Here is an 18979-nt window from a genome sequence, read left to right on the forward strand (position 1 = left end):
TAAAGGAGTGTTTGTCTCTTTTCTTAAATACAGAAGTGACTTTATTATGGGTTTACATTGTAAAATAAAATTGTTTTCCAGAAAACTAAAATATAAAACAACTTGATAATAGAACATGATAGCTAATTATTTACAAACTCACTTTAAAAACTAAAAATTGATGATTGTGCCATTTTCCCCTACATCTAATTAATTCTCTTAAGTCCGAAAATCTTTGATTATGTTTTCTCCTGCATGAACTATTAATACAAAGTTTTCTCATTAAAATATAATTTGCTCAGGAAAGTCACAACATAAATTTACTTTTTATAAGCTTGAATATATATTACACAGATTTGAAAAATACATGTTTGATATTCCCAACATTCCGTATTAGGCAGTGGTATCCATCAGATTTGCTCTGGCAGTTGTTTTCTTAAAAGTCTTTTAATTTTTGTTTTGTTTTGTGTTCTCTCTGCATAGAGGGAGAAATGACCACCCTACCCCCCTCATCTCTGCTCCAGAAAGACTTTGAAACTACAATAGCCAAGATGATGCACTACTGAGGGGAAAGCCCACTTAAATTGATAGGTTCCAAATTCACTACTCATCTATTTCAGACTAATTTTAGGTGTGACTAGTTCATAAATGATAGTCTTTTCATGCAAAATGTGTCCTGTTTATAATTTCTTTAAAACTTAATTGCTGTAAACATGAAAAATACACAGTGTTTGTAATAGGTTCTGATAGAATAATTGAGTAAATTCCCCCCCTTTGCCCTATTAAATTACACATTAACTTACACTGCATAATGGGGTGATGAATCTGGTGCTCTTTTGGAAAGGAAAAAGGTATTTTTTAGATGAGCTTGTTTTTTGAAGACTGTTAGGGAAAGGAATAAGAAGTCAACACAGTGGTACTTCCAGTTTCCTTTTTTGGCCCCGCCACAGAAAAGATGGATGTAGTAAGAAAGTCGGAGAGAGAGGGTGTGTTCCAGGGAGAGGGAAGGGGACCTAGTAGTCGTCAGCTAAAAAAGAGAAGAAGAAAAATGATTTTTTTTTCTCAGAAAAAAATTTTTAAATAGAATGAAAGTTCTAGATTCAAAGAGTGATTAATTCTTACTTTCAATGGTAAGAATACAGGTACTAGCCGCAGATCCCTTGCTGTTCACTGCTTTACACATATACTCTCCTTCGTCTTCTGGGAAAGTTTCTGGTAAATAAAGGCAGTAAGTTTCTCCTCTTTCAATATATTGATAGTCTTCTCCATCCTGCAATATTTCTCCTTCAAACCACCATGTAATTTCTGGTTTGGGTTCTCCTGTTACTTTAACAGTAAATCTGACTGGCTCACTGTCTACAACCGATGTGTTTCTTAGAGGCTTCTTAAACCACGGAGCTCCTGATCTGGTTTGCTCTTCATCTTCAATGGTAGATCCATGCATGGTGCTACCCTCTTCTTCCTCCTCCTCTTCTCTTTTCTGTGTTAAAATAAGTGCATTCAGGTTGGCATTTATACTGTAGTCGTGTTTTCAGGATAGTGATTTAGTAATAGAATTTGGAGGTAGATATATTTTCCCCCAAAGTAAAGAACATGTAAGTGTGCTTACTATAAAGTGTGTTTTACATTAACATTTCACTGATTTGAAAGCTATTAAAATGTATTTTTAATCCCTCCTCTTAAATTTCATTGTTTTTCAGAAATCATCTTTGGAAAAGAAAGGATATGAAAGCCTGGTACCTTTTGTAGTGCTGCATCAATTTCCTTTTGTTCAAACTGCATACGTAGTAACTTTTGCTCTTCAATTCTTCTTTGTTCTTCTTCTTCTCTTGCTTTAGCCATACGTTCAAATCTAGCTTTCATATTCACTTTATGAGTAAATGGAGCCTCACTTTTTTTTGCAGGCTTAATGTCAACATCTTCCTCCTTTACAAAAAGGGGCCAAGAATAAGAATTGTTTACTTTCTAAAAACCAGCAAGAACTAAAATGTTAATAGTTTTGGAGATGCCTAGGCACAAGATAATTAACATGTTCGGGTTATGCTATTTGCTGCACTGCAGACTATCCCCCAGTTTAGGAAAGATGAAAGTTCACTTGTGAAATACTCTTTTTAACAGTTGGAATTATTCTCCCAGTGTAAATATCACACATTGTCTCTAGAGTCCTAGTGTATTTTATTTGCCCTACCAAATCTCAGTGCTTGTTAATAGTACTGAGTAACAGAAAAGGATGAGGAAATCATACACTATTAACAATTTTTAAAATACTTTCATAAGAGTCTCCACATAACTCTTTACCCTACTACATAATACAGAAATGCAATTTTGTTATTTCCCACTTCATGATTTCTTCCTCACCCTTTTTTGTTAATAACAGATGAATTCCATCCAGTAAATAATTTATCGATAAGCAATGGCAAAGAAGAACATTTACAGGTAGAATAAAATAGGAAGACAACTGTTGAAAGAGGCAATGACTGAAACTTGGGCAAACGGAGGGAGTACAGTTCTGAGTCAGTTTATTTAGGGGTAAGAGTTGGGAGCCATGAAAAGAAAGGGGTAATGTAAGGGTAGAATCGCTCTGTCAGGTAGTGCGTCTGCAAAACCAATTTGGTGATGAGGAGGTCACTCACTGGCCTTTAAGAGCAGTTTTAGTAGAATGGGGTCTTGTGAGTACAGGTAACCCATGGTTTCAAAAATACCTTGGTTGTAGTTGACTCTTGGTCTCTAAACTACTTAGACTCTTGTGAGTTTACCTAGAAATCTCACCATTTGTATTTCAAAGTACTATGAGGAAACTACTTCCACATACCCTATGCAACCAAAATTTTCAAATAAGCTATAAAATAATTGCCTGTATAAGAAAAATATTGGTTCACCAATGTTTTATAGTTTAAAGTGTTGTACCACAGCTCCAATGAATATAGAAGTTTAAGTTGGATTATTTTCCTGGTCCTCCTGAATCCAGTTTTTATTTTATACTGGAAAATGCTAGGATATCAGACATAATTAGAGACTTGATGGGTAAATTCTATTGTTCATGCCATTATTTAGCCTTCAGTTGATAAACATACCAGACTACCATTATTGCTAATGAATTTTATTGATATGATTGTTTCTTGTTATATTTTAAAAAAGGGTAAAAAATACATACTAAAAATGGTCTGCTTGTTTAATAAGCAAACTAATAAACTGCAGTTTTATCTCAACAGACTTTTCTGAGACTCAAGTGGAAAGAAAAATGGACCTCTTTGTTCACACTGAATATTTAATGTTATTCTTAACAAATCTTCAAGATAGTATATTTCAGCAAGTATAACTACTGTTCTGACTAAATCCCTCCCACTTAATAATTCACCTTCTAGATTTTTGTATAAAAGTTTGTGTAAACTCATAAATTTTACTTATGTAGTTATAAAACCTGCCTTTAGAAAGTAAATTTAAGTAAAAGTTAACAGGGAGAAAGTTTATGAATAGTCTTACAGTTATTAAGTGCAGTTGCCTTTCCTTGAATCCGTGTAAAGCCAGGTTAGAAGTTTTAACAGGAAATGGATCTACAGAGAATTATGTTATAAATGGAATTATCTTTGTTCTTTAGTTGCATTCTTAGTAGGGCATTGGTACTCCCAGCATGTGGATATTACAGGCAATACAATTAAGCAGTGAATTTGGGATAAAAGAGAATGTAAAGAATGGTTCTGGAGAATCAAACTAGAAAATCAAACACTATTAGGCAGTTAAGTGATTTATGTACCAAATGTTGGTACAGTTAAGGGCTACAGGAGCTGGGATGGAATTCTTAGATTAGGTAAATTTACATGAATGAGTTAGGCCTTGAAAGATGTCTGGAATATAAAGAGAAGGTATTTTCTAAAGAGGGAAACCTGAAACGATCAGAAGGGACAGGTCCTACCCTGGAAGTTGACTGTACTCTGCCAAAACTATGCTAATACAGTATTTCAGTGACCCTTAGTTTATTGAGATAAGAATGTCAGGTTCCTCACAGGAAACTCAACTCAGGACATCCTCATGGGTTAGAGAGTCAGCCAGGTCCTAATCATGTCGTTTTATACAAGAGCCAGTAACAGTATTAAAACAAGAAACCTTCAGCATCATTTCTCTTATTCTTACCTACAAATTTTATAGGGTTAGGTATGACTGCTCTGAGATTTTACTACCTTTAACCAGAAAAAAAGGAAGGGGGCAAGTACATCCTGATTTAAATTCTTTACCTTCTGTGATTTATCTGTAAGGAATCAACTGATCTTGTGGCCCATCCATCCACTGAAGTTCATATTTTCCAGGATTTTATTCATCTGACAACTATTAACCCTTTCAAGATGGCTTTATCTACATCTGTACTTTCAAATAGTATCCAAAAAATAGTCTTTAGCTCCTGCCTCTTTTTTTTGTTGTTGTTTTTGTTTTTTTAGCTCCTGCCTCTTAACTGAGCTCAGTGCCTATGTTTCAGACTGCCGTTACTTGTCCAAATATAGCTCAAACTTCACAGGTCCAAAACAATTTGTTCATCCACCCCTCCTCTCCAGACTTCCTGAATTCTCTGTAACATCATATAGTTTGCCTAGTAATCTTGAAGAAATGTTAGCCTTTTCGAAAGCAACCACCTGCCTGTAACTCAATTTTTCTCCCTTGCCCCCAACTTCATTACCTTGTCCCAGTTCATCCTCCACGACCCCAGGATTCTTAAAGCTAGCTTTTTATACTCTGTCCTAAAACTTTGATTACTAACATTGTTCCAAAATCATAGTGCCTGCAAGGTTAAAAAGGCCCTTCAGCTAACAACGCCTAGTTTTTCAACTTTTTATCCTATCACCTATAATTGTTTGAAACTATTTTCCACTTCACCATGTGACTTTACTTCCCAGTCGTCATTTTACATCCCTACACCTGTTAGATGATTCTAAACACCATATGAGCCAGGACTCATGGAGGTTTATTTGCCAGTGTAGCCCCAGTGTCCAAAACAGTCCCTGGAACTTAGGCTTTCAAATAATTTTTTAATGCATGAATCCAAAACCCATCTTTAGCTTCAACATGATTATGCAATGAAGATGCCTATTTGATAATATCATTCCATGTTTTAAAAGTCCCTTCTGGGTGCACCCCAATAAAGTTGCTTAACACAGCATCAAAGATCGGTCATCTTGCTTGTGTCTTCATTACCTTGTGCTGTGCTTACATTCTCCCTGTCTCAATGAATTGCTTATAGTTCTGGAGTTTGCCCATAGTTTCATCGTTTTTATTCAACTATCTCCTCTGAATGCCCTCCCAAATTCTCACACCGTATTACAGTTGAATATTTGGTGAGAATGAGTTTTTAGAAGAGTATGTGTTAGATACAACAAAAATGGCAATTCTGACAATAAGCTTTCCAAATCTTATTTAAACCAATATTCATATCATGGAACTAGTCCTTAAACTGGAAGGGACATTATAGTCATCTCGTGAGTATCTCTATCTCCTTATTTTACATATGGAGGTACTTCAAATTCACATCACCTGAATTTTTATTTAGGCTCTGTTCTGAATGATTTAGCATGACTTTGAGCAGATCACATAGGCTTTGTTGGCCTCATCTTTAAGTAAGAAAGTAGGTATGAATAATCCCTGGAGTTTAACTCAAATATACACTGGTTCCTACTGATTCAAAGTAAAAACTTGTGCCAATAAATATTTACTTTGGAGCTATTTTTGCTAGAGTGAAACATTTGATGTTCACCATAGGCTCTCATTCTCTCTGTTCCAAAGTCATTTTGGAACAATACTAGAATAGCGAAATCTTTCAAAGTCTCAAGATCTTAATGTGATTTTGCTCTTCATTAGTTCCCAGATTATTATATCCTCTGATGGTTAATTGTAAGTAGAAACACTTAATTTCAAAGTCATTGTTACTTCTGTTAAATTCATCATCATTATTGTATTATAACAAATATAAAACTATATACCTCATGAAAGTTTTCTGCTTCTCTCTCTTTAATTTCAAGATCAATCGCTCTTCTTCTTGCTCGTTCTTCTTCTATCTTTTTCTGTATTTCTTTTTCAGACAGTTGTCCAATTTTTTCAAACTTGCTTTTTAAATTTTTAGCTTGAATAGAACCACTCCTTTTCAATTTGATTAACTCTTCATATTCCCTGCTCAGTTCAAAGGTTTCATTTTCTTCCTCTTCCTTCAAAAAAATTAAGATTTTTACATATTAAATACCATAAAATTAGTTTGTACATAAGTTATCCAGAAAGTTTACTATTTCTTACTTGAAATCAAAACTAAATGTTATAAATAACTTTTCCACTAAAAACTATGCCTAAATTTACTAATTAAAAGTAGTGCTACACTGTTTTATAATAGCCAGGACATGGAAGCAACCTAGATTCCCATCAGCAGACAAATGGGTAAGGAAGCTGTGGTACATATACACCATGGAATATTACTCAGCCATTAAAAAGAATTCATTTGAATCAGTTCTAATGAGATGGATGAAACTGGAGCCCATTATACAGAGTGAAGTAAGCCAGAAAGATAAAAGACCAGTGCAGTATACTAAGATATATATGGAATTTAGAAAGATGGTAACAATAACCCTATATGCAAAACAGAAAAAGAGACACAGATGTACAGAACAGACTTCTGAACTCTGGGAGAAGGCGAGGGTGGGATGTTTTGAGAGAACAGCATCGAAACACGTATATTATCAAGGGTGAAACAGATCACCAGCCCAGGTTGGATGCATGAGACAAGTGCTCGGGGCTGGTGCACTGGGAAGACCCAGAGGGATGGGGTGGGGAGGGATGTAGGAGGGGGGATCGGGATGGGGAATACATGTAAATCCATGGCTGATTCATGTCAATGTATGGCAAAAAACATTACAATATTGTAATTAGCCTCCAACTAATAAAAAAAAAAGTGCTACAAATGTAAGACTTCAGATAACATCTTAACTTCATTTAAAATACTACTTAACTAGAGACTATGGCTGAAAAGCTTATTAATATTCCATTATAATCTGCTAAAACTAAAATATGCATGTGAAGATTAGCTTTTATGAGGAATTGTAGAGGAATCTTTTAAGGGGAGGTAAAATTTTAAGAAACACTGGGCTAAGAGAAGTTATAATTCTGACTCTGATACTGTGTGGCCTTTTGCCTGGTCTCTCAGTCCACTGGACATGATTTTTTCATCTCTATATAGAGCCACAGTATCTCTAAAAATTACTCCTGCCTTTGATTTGATGATAGTCAAATATCACTCAATACTCTGAATTAAGCATTTCTACAGACACAGTGTGATAAAAATCCTTACATTTTGCTACATATCACTTGTATTCTCTATATTCTGCCAGGAAAGATAAGGAGTCAGTGAAAATCAGGCTCCAGTTCTTTATACCATTGTATCTTGAATACTTTTTATTCAAGTTTTTCCTTTGCTTTTCACAAAATATTGTGTATTTCACAAATATAAAGTATTTGTATACTTCTTACACTAAATCCTAATGGAGTAGTAGAATATTGCAGTTATTCCTGGTACACTTTTCCTGGGCAAGACCTAGAGTTCCAGGCAGAGAAGTAAAAAGGTGGGACCGGGTTTGGGTAGGGGCAAATGGTATGCAGGGAGAGTTACAGTGGATGATTTTGACGTGAGGCTTAATCTTTTGATTCAACAAAAGGAAAAAAGTTTTATTTCTCAAACTACCTCCACATTTTGGTCTATCTGGGTGAAAATGAGCAACTCCTAAAATAGCAGAAATTAACAATTATGACATTGTATAATATCACAGTGGTTCCCAGGTCCTGGTCAAAATGAATGGTTGGCTGATCAGTTCCAATCCGAGTAATCTTGAAATTGGCTTTCTACTTGATTGAAAACTCCCAGACATAGCAGAGTAGCACCATAATGTCTGACAATTAACCTGCCATATATTAATTAGATTACTTCTCAATAGTATACTAAAATATATTCTAGTTTACTTCATTTTTCTAGACAGACAATTCATTTTCAGCTTCCTTTATAAGATAAATGCTATTACTCTTTTTTAAATTCCAAGGCTAGACCTTGCAGTATTTTCCTGTAGCATATTCATTATATTGTCTTATTAACTATATATACAGCATTTGTAGTCTCTTGGTCGATTTGGGCAAGGAAGTAAATATCCCTACAGGTCCATTGCTCCAACCCGTGACAGAGTCAGCTTCTAAGAGGCTGCAACCTCTATGAAGGAACCCACTCAGTTCCTAGATCAGGAGCTGGCAAGGAGTCCCCCCAGAGTCAGTTGTTAAACACGCCATTACACTACCAGCCCTACTTGAGTTGGGGTGCTCACCTCACCCCAAGCAATGGGGTTGTGCATGCGTCCTAGACTGCTGCTTGTGTTGCTTCTGTGGCCCGTTGCCCAGCCAGAAGCCTAAGGTGACAGTAGAATGCTAGCCCTCCCCACTAACTGCTTGGCCATCCAGATGGAGTGTCCAGAGGTAGGAAGAAGGTTAAACAGGGTTTTGCAGCATCAGGAGGTAGGAGAAGAGGTGTCAAGAGCCCACCATGGATACAAGCAGAGAGACATCATGAGGAGTGGATGAGGCAAGGCTCCAAGACTCTAGTGCAAGCTCCACTGTCCAACTACTTTACTTGTAACACAGAGATTCAAAGATAAACATGTAAAGTTTCAAAGACAACCTCAGAGCACTAAATCCTAAGTGTGACCCTTCTGAGTCTGGGTCCTACGTGGGCACAAGGTGCATGCTCATGAAGCTGGCCCTGTAGAGTCTATGGTACAGGCATACCTTGAGAATATTGTGAATTCAATTCTAGACCACCATAATAAACATCTTAATAAAGTGAGTCACATGAATTTTTTGGTTTCCCAGTGCATACACTATACTATAGTCTATTATGTGTACAATAGCATTATGTCTAAAAAAACAAAGTACATACCTGAACTTTAAAACATTGCTAAAAATGCTAATCTGAGCCTTCAGTGAGTCGTAATCTTTTTGCTGTTGGATATTCTTGCCTCAGTGTTGATTGCTGCTGACGGATTAGGGTGGTAATTGCTGAAGGCTGCAGTGGCTGTGGCAATTTTTTTTTTTTTTTTTGTTCTGAAGAGTCTAAATTTATTTTTTTTTTAATTTTTTTAAAAATTTATTTATTTATTTTTTCAGTGGGTTTTGTCATACATTGACATGAATCAGCAATAGATTTACACGTATTCCCCATCCCGATCCCCCCTCCCCCCTCCCTCTCCACCCGATTCCTCTGGGTCTTCCCAGTGCACCAGGCCCGAGCACTTGTCTCATGCATCCCACCTGGGCTGGTGACCTGTTTCACCATAGATAATATACATGCTGTTCTTTTGCAACATCCCACCCTCACCTTCTCCCACAGAGTTCAAAAGTCTGTTCTGTACTTCTGTGTCTCTTTTTCTGTTTTGCATATAGGGTTGTCATTCGCAGCACTGTTTATAATAGCCAGGACATGGAAGCAACCTAGATGCCCATCAGCAGATGAATGGATAAAGAAGCTGTGGTACATATACACCATGGAGTATTACTCAGCCGTTAAAAAGAATTCATTTGAACCAGTTCTAATGAGATGGATGAAACTGGAGCCCATTATACAGAGTGAAGTAAGCCAGAAAGATAAAGAACATTACGGCAATTTCTTAAAATAAGACAACAATGAAGTGCGCTGCAACAGTTGACTCTTTCTTTTGTGAATTATGTCTCTGTAGCTTGCAATGCTCTTTGATACCATTTTGCCCACAGTAGATTTTTTTTCAAAATTGGAGTCAATCTAAAAACTGCTAGCACTTTTATCAACTAAGTTTATTCAATATTCTAAACCCTTTGTTGTCATTTTAACAATTTTCACAGCACTTTCACCAGGAGTAGCTTCCATCTCAAGAAACCACTTGATTTGCTCACCCATACGAAGCAACTCTTCATTCATTAACGTTTTATCATGAGATTTCAGCAATTTATTGCTATCCTCAGAGACCACTTCTAATTCATATTCCCTTGCTGTTTCACATCTACAGTCACTTCCTTCACTGATATTGAACCCCTCAAAGTCATCCATGGAGTTGAAATCAACGTTTTCTACGTTGAAATCAGTTGAAATCAAATCAGTTGAAATCATCAGTTGAAAGAGTTGAAATCAACTCTTCTGAATTTTGACTTCTTTCTTTCCATGAATCATGAATATTCGTAATGGCACCTGGAGTGTTGAATCCTTTTCAGAAGATTTTCAGTTGGCTTTGTCCATATTCATTGGAGAAATCACCATCAGCTCAGTTCAGTTCAGCTCAGTCGTATCCGACTCTTTGGAACCCCATGGACTGTAGCACGCCAGGCTTCCCTGTCCGTCACCAACTCCCGGAAACTACTCCAACTCGTTCATAACGTCGGTGATGCCATCCAACCATCTCATCCTATGTTGTCCCCTTTCCTCCCACCTTCAGTCTTTCCCAGCATCAGGGTCTTTTCCAATGAGTCAGTTCTTCACATCAGGTGGCCAAAGTACTGGAGTTTCAGCTTCAGCATCAGTCCTTCCATGAATATTCAGGACTGATTTCCTTTAGGATTGACTTGATGGATCTCCTTGCAGTCCAAGGGACTCTCAAGAGGCTTCTCCAACACCATAGTTCAAAAGCATCAATTCTTTGGCACTCAGCTTTCTTTATAGCTTTGACTAAATGGACCTTTGTTGGTAAAGTAATGTCTCTGCTTTTTAATATGCTGTATAGGTTGGTCATAGCTTTTCTTCCAAGGAGCAGGAGCCTTTTAAATTCATGGCTGCAGTCACCATCTGAAGTGATTTTGGAGCCCAAAAAAATAAAGTCTGCCACTGTTTCCCTATTTGCCATGAAGTGATGGGACCGAATGCCATGATCTTTGTTTACTGAATGTTGAGCTTTAAGCCAACTTTTTCACTCTCTTCTTTCACTTCCATCAAGAGGCTCTTTAGTTCTTCTTCACTTCCTGCCATAAGGGTGGTGTCATCTGCATATCTGAGGTTAGTGATATTTCTCCTGGCAAACTTGATTCCAGCTTGTGCTTCATCCAGCCCAGCATTTCTCATGATGTACTCTGCATATAAGTTAAATAAGCAGGGTGACAATATACAGCCTTGACTTACTCCTTTCCTGATTTGGAACCAGTCTGTTGTTCCATGTCCAGTTCTAACTGTTGCTTCTTGACCTGCATACAGATTTCTCAGAAGACAGGTCAAGTGGTCTGGTATTCCCATCTCTTAAAGAATTTTCCACAGTTTGTTGTGATCCACACAGTCAAAGGCTTTGGCATAGTCAATAAAGCAGAAGTAGATGTTTTTCTGGAACTATCTTGCTTTTTTGATGATCCAGCGAATGTTGGCAATTTGATCTCTGGTTCCTCTGCCTTTTCTAAATCCAGCTTGAACACCTGGAAGTTCACGGTTCACGTACTGTTGAAACCTGGCTTGGAGAATTTTGAGCATTATTTTGCTAGCATGTGAGATGAATTCAATTGTGTGGTAGTTTGAACATTCTTTGGGATTGGAATGAAAACTGACCTTTTCCAGTCCTGTGGCCACTGCTGAGTTTTCCAGATTTGCTGGCATGTTGAATGTAGCACTTTCACAGCACCATCTTTCAGGATTTGAAATAGCTCAATGGGAATTCCATCACCTCCACTAGCTTTGTTCGTAGTGATGCTTCCTAAGGCCCACTTGACTTCACATTCCAGGATGTCTAGCTCTAGGTGAGCGATCACCCCATTGTGATTTTCTGGGTCATGATTTTTTTTGTACAAAATGAAGTAGGTCAAAGGCTAACAGAGTTTTGCCAAGAGAATGCACTGGTCATAGCAAACACCCTCTTCCAACAACACAAGAGAAGACTCTATACATGGACATCACCAGATGGTCAATACTGAAATCAGATTGATTATGTTCTTTGCAGCCAAAGATGGAGAAGCTCTATACAGTCAGCAAAAACAAGACTGGGATCTGACTGTGGCTCGGATCATGACTCCTTATTGCCAGATGCAGACTTAAACTGAAGAAAGTAAGGAAAACCACTAGACCATTCAGGTATGACCTAAATCAAATCCCTTACGATTATACAGTGGAAGTAACAAATAGATTCAAGGGATTAGATCTGATAGAGTAACTGAAGAGCTATGGATGGAGGTTTGTGACACTACAGGAGGAAGGGATCAAGACCATTCCCAAGAAAGAGAAATGCAGAAAGGCAAATTCATTGTCTGACAAGGCCTTACTGAGAAAAGAAGAGAAGCAAAAGGCAAAGGAGAAAAGGAAAGATATACCCATCTGAATGCAGAGTTCCAAAGAATAGCAAGGAGAGGTAAGAAAGCCTTCCTCAGTGATCAATGCAAAGAAATAGAGGAAAACAGTAGAATGAGAAAGACTGGAGAGCTCTTCAAGAAAATTAGAGCTACCAAGGGAACATTTCATGCAAAGATGAGCACAATAAAGGACAGAAATGGTATGGACCTCACAGAAGCAGAAGATATTAAGAAGAGGTGGCAAGAATACATAGAAGAACTATACAAAAAAAAAAAAAAGATCTTCATGGCAGCTAAAGCCGTACAAAATTTATTTCTTCAATAATAAGACTTGAAAGTAGAAACTACTTCTTGACCTATGGGCTGCAGAATGGATGCTTTGCCAGTAGGCATGAAAACAACATTAATATCATCACACATCTCCATCAGAGCTCTTGGGTGACCAGGTGCACTGTCAATGAGCAATATATTTTGAAAAGAATCTTTTTTTCTGAGCAGCAGGTCTTAACAACGGGCTTAATATTCAGTAAACAGTGTTGTCAACAGGTGTGCTGTCATCTAGGCTTCATTGTTCCATTTATAGAGCATAGGAAAAGTAGATTTAGCATAATTCTTAAGGGTCCTAGGATTTTCAGAATGGTAAATGAGTAGTGGTTTCAACTTAGTCACCAGCTATTTTAGCCCCTAACAAGAGAGTCAGCCTGTCCTTTGAAGCTTCAAAGCCAGGCAATGACTTCTCCTCTTTAGCTAAGGAAGTCCTAGATGGCATCTTCTTCCAATATAAGCCTGTTTGCCTATATTGAAAATCTATTTTTTAGTGTAGCCACCTTCATTAATTATCTTTGATCTTCTGGATAATTTGCTGCAGCGTCTACAATAGCATTTGCTGATTCACCTTGCACTTGTTATGTTATGGAGATGGTTTCTTTCCTTAAACTTGAAGAACCAACCTCTACTAGCTTCAGACTTTTCTTCTGCAGTTTCTTCATCTGTCACTCTTCATAGAATTGAAGAGAGTTAGGGCTTTGCCCTGGATTAGGCTTTGGCTTAAGGGAATGTTGTGGTTCATTTGGCCTTCTATCCAGACCACTAAAACTTTCTCCATGACAGTAAGGCTGTTCTACTTTGCTATCATTCATTTGTTCAGTGGAGTAGCACTTTTAATTTCCTGTAAGAATTTTTCCTTTGCATTCACATCTTGGTTAACCATTTGGCACAAGAGGTCTAGATTTCAGCCTATCTCAGCTTTCAATGTGCATTCCTCACTAAGCTTAATCATTTCTAGCTTTTAAAATGAGACAAATCGCTTCTCAACCAAGCATAAAGTGAAAGTCATGAGACTCTCACTTGAACACTTAGAGGCCATTAATTGTCCAAATTTCAGTACTTTTGTATAATGAAATAGGCCCAAGGAGAGGGGAAGCCAGTAAGTGACACAGTCAGAACAGAATACATATATAGATTAAGTTCATCATCTGCTATGGGTGCAGTTTGTGGTGGCCCAAAACAATTACAATAGTAACAACAAAGGTCACTGATCACACACCACTATAACATATATAATAATAATGAAAAAGTCTGAAATATTCCAAGAAGTACCAAAATGTTTTACAGAGACACAAAGTGAGCAAATGTTGGAAAAATGGGTCCATTGACTTGCTCCATGCAGCGTTGCCACAGACTTAATTTGTTAAAAAACGCAGTATCTGTGAAGTGCAATCAAGTGAAGCACAATGAAATGCAGTATGCCTGTAAAATGATTCAAACACTTGCCAAACTGATGTTCCTATTAGCATCCATGGTACTCTTGTAGGTTTTTATTTTGATGATCAGTTTAATTCTGTTTCAAGGAAAATAAGTATAAATGGGTATACTAAGCACTCTAGAACAACAGTTCTCAATCATGGTGTAATCACACACAACTGTAAGGTATATAGGAAGAAATATTTACTTAAGTACTAATGTAATATCTCAGTCACATGGAATTGTATATTTTTCAAACTAGCAAGCAGGAGTAGAGTTATAGCAGGCTGGAAAGGTACACTCAACTCAACTATGCTAAAACTTGTACCAAGTGCCTCATAGGAATGTCCTTTATGTGAATAATAATACTTAGAAAGTTACTGTAAGGTAATGTATGGGAAATACTTAGATTAATAGATATTTGTGGGATATAAATGGATATTTCTTAAAATCTTACCTCTCCCATTTCTTGTCTCAGTTGTTCAAATTCCTGTTTTTCCATCTCTAGTTTATGTTTCCGCTCCTCCTCTGTTCGTCGTCTTTCTTCTTCCATTTTTTGTTTTAATAATTCTTCAAAATTAATTTCCAGTTTTCCCGGTATAAGAGATTCTTGAGAGATTGTTTTATACATCTCTGGGGTGTCATCATCTACTACCTATTTAAAATAATTATTTTATCACTCTTGCCAGAATTATACATACTAAAAAGGGAATATCTCTTGAGTAGAAAGATTTCACATTGAACTAAAAAACAAAAATTCTCTTTAAAAATATAAAGCAAACAAGTAATAATTATTAGAAAACATAAGACTAAAATATTTTGTAGTAACACAGAAAATGGTGACCATCTAGTCTCCATTCCAATGAACACAAATAAATACTTTGACTTTTACTATGAGTAATTTGAGTTAGGGGCTTCCCAGTGGCACAGTGGTAAAAGAATCCACCTGCCAATGCAAGAGATGCAAGAGATGAGGGTTCAATCCCCTGGGTGGGGAAGACCCCTGGAGGAGGAAATGGCAACTCACTCCAGTATTCTTGTCTGGAGACTCCCATGGACAGAGGAGCCTGGCCGGCTACAGTCCACAGCATCACAAAGAGTCGGACACAACTGAGAGACGGGGCACACAATTTGAATTAGGCATTAAGAAGCTCTAGCAACAACAAAAACTTTCATTAAAAAAATTAAAAAGATGTTCTAATATTGGGAAAACTTTTTAATTGGATTAAAATGAACCTCAGGACTTCCCTGGTGGTCCAGTGGCTGGGACTCCATGCTCCCAATGTGGGGGGCCTACCTAGGTTTGATTCGTGGTCAGGGCACTAGATCCCACATGCCATAACTAAACTCACACATGCTACAACAAAGATCAAAGATCTCATGTGCCCTAACTAGCTCTTGGCACAGTCGAATAAATAAAATTTTTAAAAAGTAAAATGAGCCTCAATTCTGGTAATTAAAATAGAGCATTTCAGTTAAATCATGGTTTTAACTGAACAAGTTATCATTATGATCCCTTCATAATCAGGCAATAATCACTTAATGCTGTGATTTTATTATACTGATTTATTTCCTGTCAGGCTAATTAAAAATAAATAATAGTTAATACTTACAACTGCCAGGTATAATTCTAAGCACTTTACATGTATTGACTTATTTTTCTATAACCATATGAAGTAGGTATTATTAATATCACCATTTAATAGATGAAGAAACTAAGGCAATAAAAAGTAACTTGTCCAAAGTTGATACAAATACTATATGGACAACTAATAAAAATAAATGAAAAAAAAAAGCATCAAAAAAAAAATACTACATGGAAAAGGTGAGATTCAAAACTTGAGAAGTCTAATAAAATTATAAATAACTATTTAGACTACCTTTTCGTAATTTTATAAATTACATGTCTAACTGCCACTTAGTTGCAATTTAGTTGCAACCATGGACAAGTTACATAGCCTCTTTAGATCTGAATTTCCTTATCTGTGACAACTTTCATTGAATTGTCATGAATCACATAAAGTTTGGAAACACTCTGCAGTGTGCCTGATACCAAGGTAAGCTCCCAAAGAGCAGTTTTATTATTACAATATCATTGTATACAGGCAGTCTCTAAACTGCAAATAAAAACTCTGCTTTTAAGTCATTGACTTGTAATACATTTTGCATAACAAGCAATTACCTAATTCTATTCCCTGAAAGTACATACATAAACCTCTCATTTAAATGATGTCCCTGTGGTTGAACTAGACATTTGAATAAGAAAAAACAAATGGTAATTATTTATTTGTTCCAAGTTTTATAAATGACAGGCTTTACCACAAAACCAGTTCAACTCAGAAACAACATTTACATAGTTTTACAATCCACATATTACCCCCCCAAATTTTTTAATAATATATGAGCTACTTGAGCTATAATATGGACTGATGCTGAAGCTGAAGCTCCAGTATTTTTGTCATCTGATCCGAACAGATAACTCATTGGAAAAGTCCCTGATGCTGGAAAAGATTGAGGGCAGAAGGAGAAGAGGGCGTCAGAGGATGAGATGGCTGGAGGGCATCACTGATGCAATGAACATGAACTTGGGCAAACTCCTGTAGATGGTGAGGGACAGGGAGACCTGGCATGCTGCAGTCCATGGGGTTGCAGAGTCGGACAAGACTGGGCAACTGAACAACAATGAAGTGACAATACTTGGTCCTAGATAAGAAAACCACATAAACGAAGGAAAAAGTTTCTTGTTCCTAATATAGAAATGTCTAGGAAACTAGAGTTTTGGTGTAATGACATTTCCCTTCCCTGCACTTTTCTCACTAGTACGTCATGATAAAAGACAGATTTGGCCTAAAAATCTGCCCCAGGACTGGATTTCTTAATCTTCACAGCTACTTCTCATCTAGCGCTTCTGAACCAGCTTGTTCTCTAAAAATTAAGTGCTTTCACAATTTTGTAGGGGTGCTTTCACAATGTTTGTAGGGTTTCTGTGTAGAAACCATTTGTGAATCAAGGATTACCTAATAATAGACATAAGACAGTTTTAATATCACTTATTCCACAAGCATTTTAGGAAGTTTGTTACACTAGAATGCATTGTGCCATGTGCTCAATGTGGTCTCAGCCTCACTGAGGGAGGAAGACAGTCATAAGCAACAAGAATATAGCAGTACTGCTACACTGGGGGAACACAAAATGCTTTAAGAGTATATGAAAGGAACCCTTTCTGGGACTTGTACTATCAGGAAAGGCTTCCAGAGGAAATGGAATATATTAATAGGAGAGAGCAGAAAAAGGAAAGGAGAGGGGTAATGTGTTTCATACAGTATTTATGAAGTTCCAGAGATCAGAGCATAGCATTTTGAAGAAATGGAAAGAAATTTAGTATGTCTGGAACAAACACAGCAGATTAACAAAGAATCAAAAAATGAAATGAGAAAATACTAGGGCAAGATTGTAAAGAAAATTTTTTTTAAAATTGTAGTGTTTGGATTTTTGCTTTAATGGAAATAGAAAATTTTTAAGCAAAGTAGTAACAAAATCAAATTAACTTCTTTTTTTAAAGAACAGTTCAGTTGCTCAGTGGTGTCCGACGCTTTTCGACCCCATAGACTACAGCACGCCAAGCCTCCTTTCCATCACCAACTCCCAGAGTTTACACAAACTCATGTCCATCATGTTGGTGATGCCATCCAACCGTCTCATCCTCTGTCGTCCCTTTCTTCTCCTGCCTTCAATCTTTCGCAGCATCAGGGTCTTTTCAAATGAGTCAGCTCTTCACATCAGGTGGCCAAAGTATTGGAGTTTCAGCTTCAACATCAGTCCTTCCAATGAACACCCAGAACTGATCTCCTTTAGGATGGACTGGTTGGATCTCCTTGCAGTCCAAGGGACTCTCAAGAGTCTTCTCCAACACCACAGTTCAAAAGCATCAATTCTTCGGTGCTCAGCTTTCTTTATAGTCCAACTCTCACATCCATACATGACTAATGGAAAAACCAGAGCTGACAAAGTAATGTCTCTGCTTTTTAATATGCTGTCTAGGTTGGTCATAACTTTCCTTCCAAGGAGTAAACATCTTTTAATTTCATGGCTGCAGTCACCATCTGCAGTGATTTTGGAACTCAAAAAACTAAAGTCTGACACTGTTTCCACTGTTTCCCCATCTATCTGCCATGAAGTGATGGGACCAGATGCCATGATCTTATTTTTTTGAATGTTGAGCTTTAAGTCAACTTTTTCACTCTCCTCTTTCACTTTCATCAAAAGGCTCTTTAGTTTTTCTTCACTTCCTGCCATAAGGGTGGTGTCATCTGCATATCTGAGGTTAGTGATATTTCTCCCGGCAGTCTTGATTCCAACTTGTGCTTCCTCCAACCCAGCATTTCTCATGATGTACTCTGCATAGAAGTTAAATAAGCAGGGTGACAATATGCAGCCTTGACGTACTCCTTTTCCTATCTGGAACCAGTCTGTTGTTCCATGTCCTAACTGTTCTAACTGTTGCTTCCTGACCTGCATACAGGTTTCTCAAGAGGCAAGTTAAGTGGTCTGGTATTCCCATCTCTTTCAGAATTTTCCACAGTTTATTGTGATCCACACAGTCAAAGGCTTTGGCATAATCAATAAGGCAGAAATAGATGTTTTTGTGGAACTTTCTTGCTTTTTTGATGATCCAACAGATGTTGGCAATTTGATCTCTGGTTCCTCTGCCTTTTCTAAATCCAGCTTGACATCTGGAAGTTCACAGTTCACATACTATTGAAGCCTGGCTTGGAGAATTTTGAGCATTACTCTGCTAGCGTGTAAGATGAATACAATTGTGCAGTAGTTGAGCATTCTTTGGCATTGCCTTTCTTTGGGATTGGAATGAAAACTGACCTTTTCCAGTCTTGTGGCCACTGCTGAGTTTTAGAAATTTGCTGGCATATTAAGTGCAGCACTTATGCAGCATCATCTTTTAGGC

The 18979-nt window shown here is 37.2% G+C and overlaps 1 protein-coding gene across 8 annotated transcripts in view; it reads right to left on the minus strand.

Annotated features, from left to right (window-relative positions):
• Nucleotides 1-18: 18 nt before the first annotated feature.
• NEXN (nexilin F-actin binding protein) overlaps nucleotides 19-18979 on the minus strand; it is a 52916-nt gene continuing 33955 nt past the window's right edge. For 6 of the 8 annotated variants that reach the window (XM_043878781.1, XM_043878786.1, XM_043878785.1 and 3 more), the window contains 5 exons: nucleotides 14474-14671; nucleotides 5946-6167; nucleotides 1720-1905; nucleotides 1102-1459; nucleotides 19-1006 (listed from right to left, as the gene is read on the minus strand). In XM_043878781.1, coding sequence (XP_043734716.1) covers nucleotides 993-1006; nucleotides 1102-1459; nucleotides 1720-1905; nucleotides 5946-6167; nucleotides 14474-14671 — 978 coding nt within the window. In that variant the 3' untranslated portion in view covers nucleotides 19-992. Of the gene's footprint in view, nucleotides 1460-1719; nucleotides 1906-5945; nucleotides 6168-14473; nucleotides 14672-18979 lie in introns of all 8 variants that reach the window. The other 2 variants (XM_043878784.1, XM_043878788.1) reach the window with 1 other exon arrangement.

The sequence above is a fragment of the Cervus elaphus genome, chromosome 20 (assembly GCF_910594005.1).
Source record: "Cervus elaphus chromosome 20, mCerEla1.1, whole genome shotgun sequence".
Taxonomy (NCBI): domain Eukaryota; kingdom Metazoa; phylum Chordata; class Mammalia; order Artiodactyla; family Cervidae; genus Cervus; species Cervus elaphus.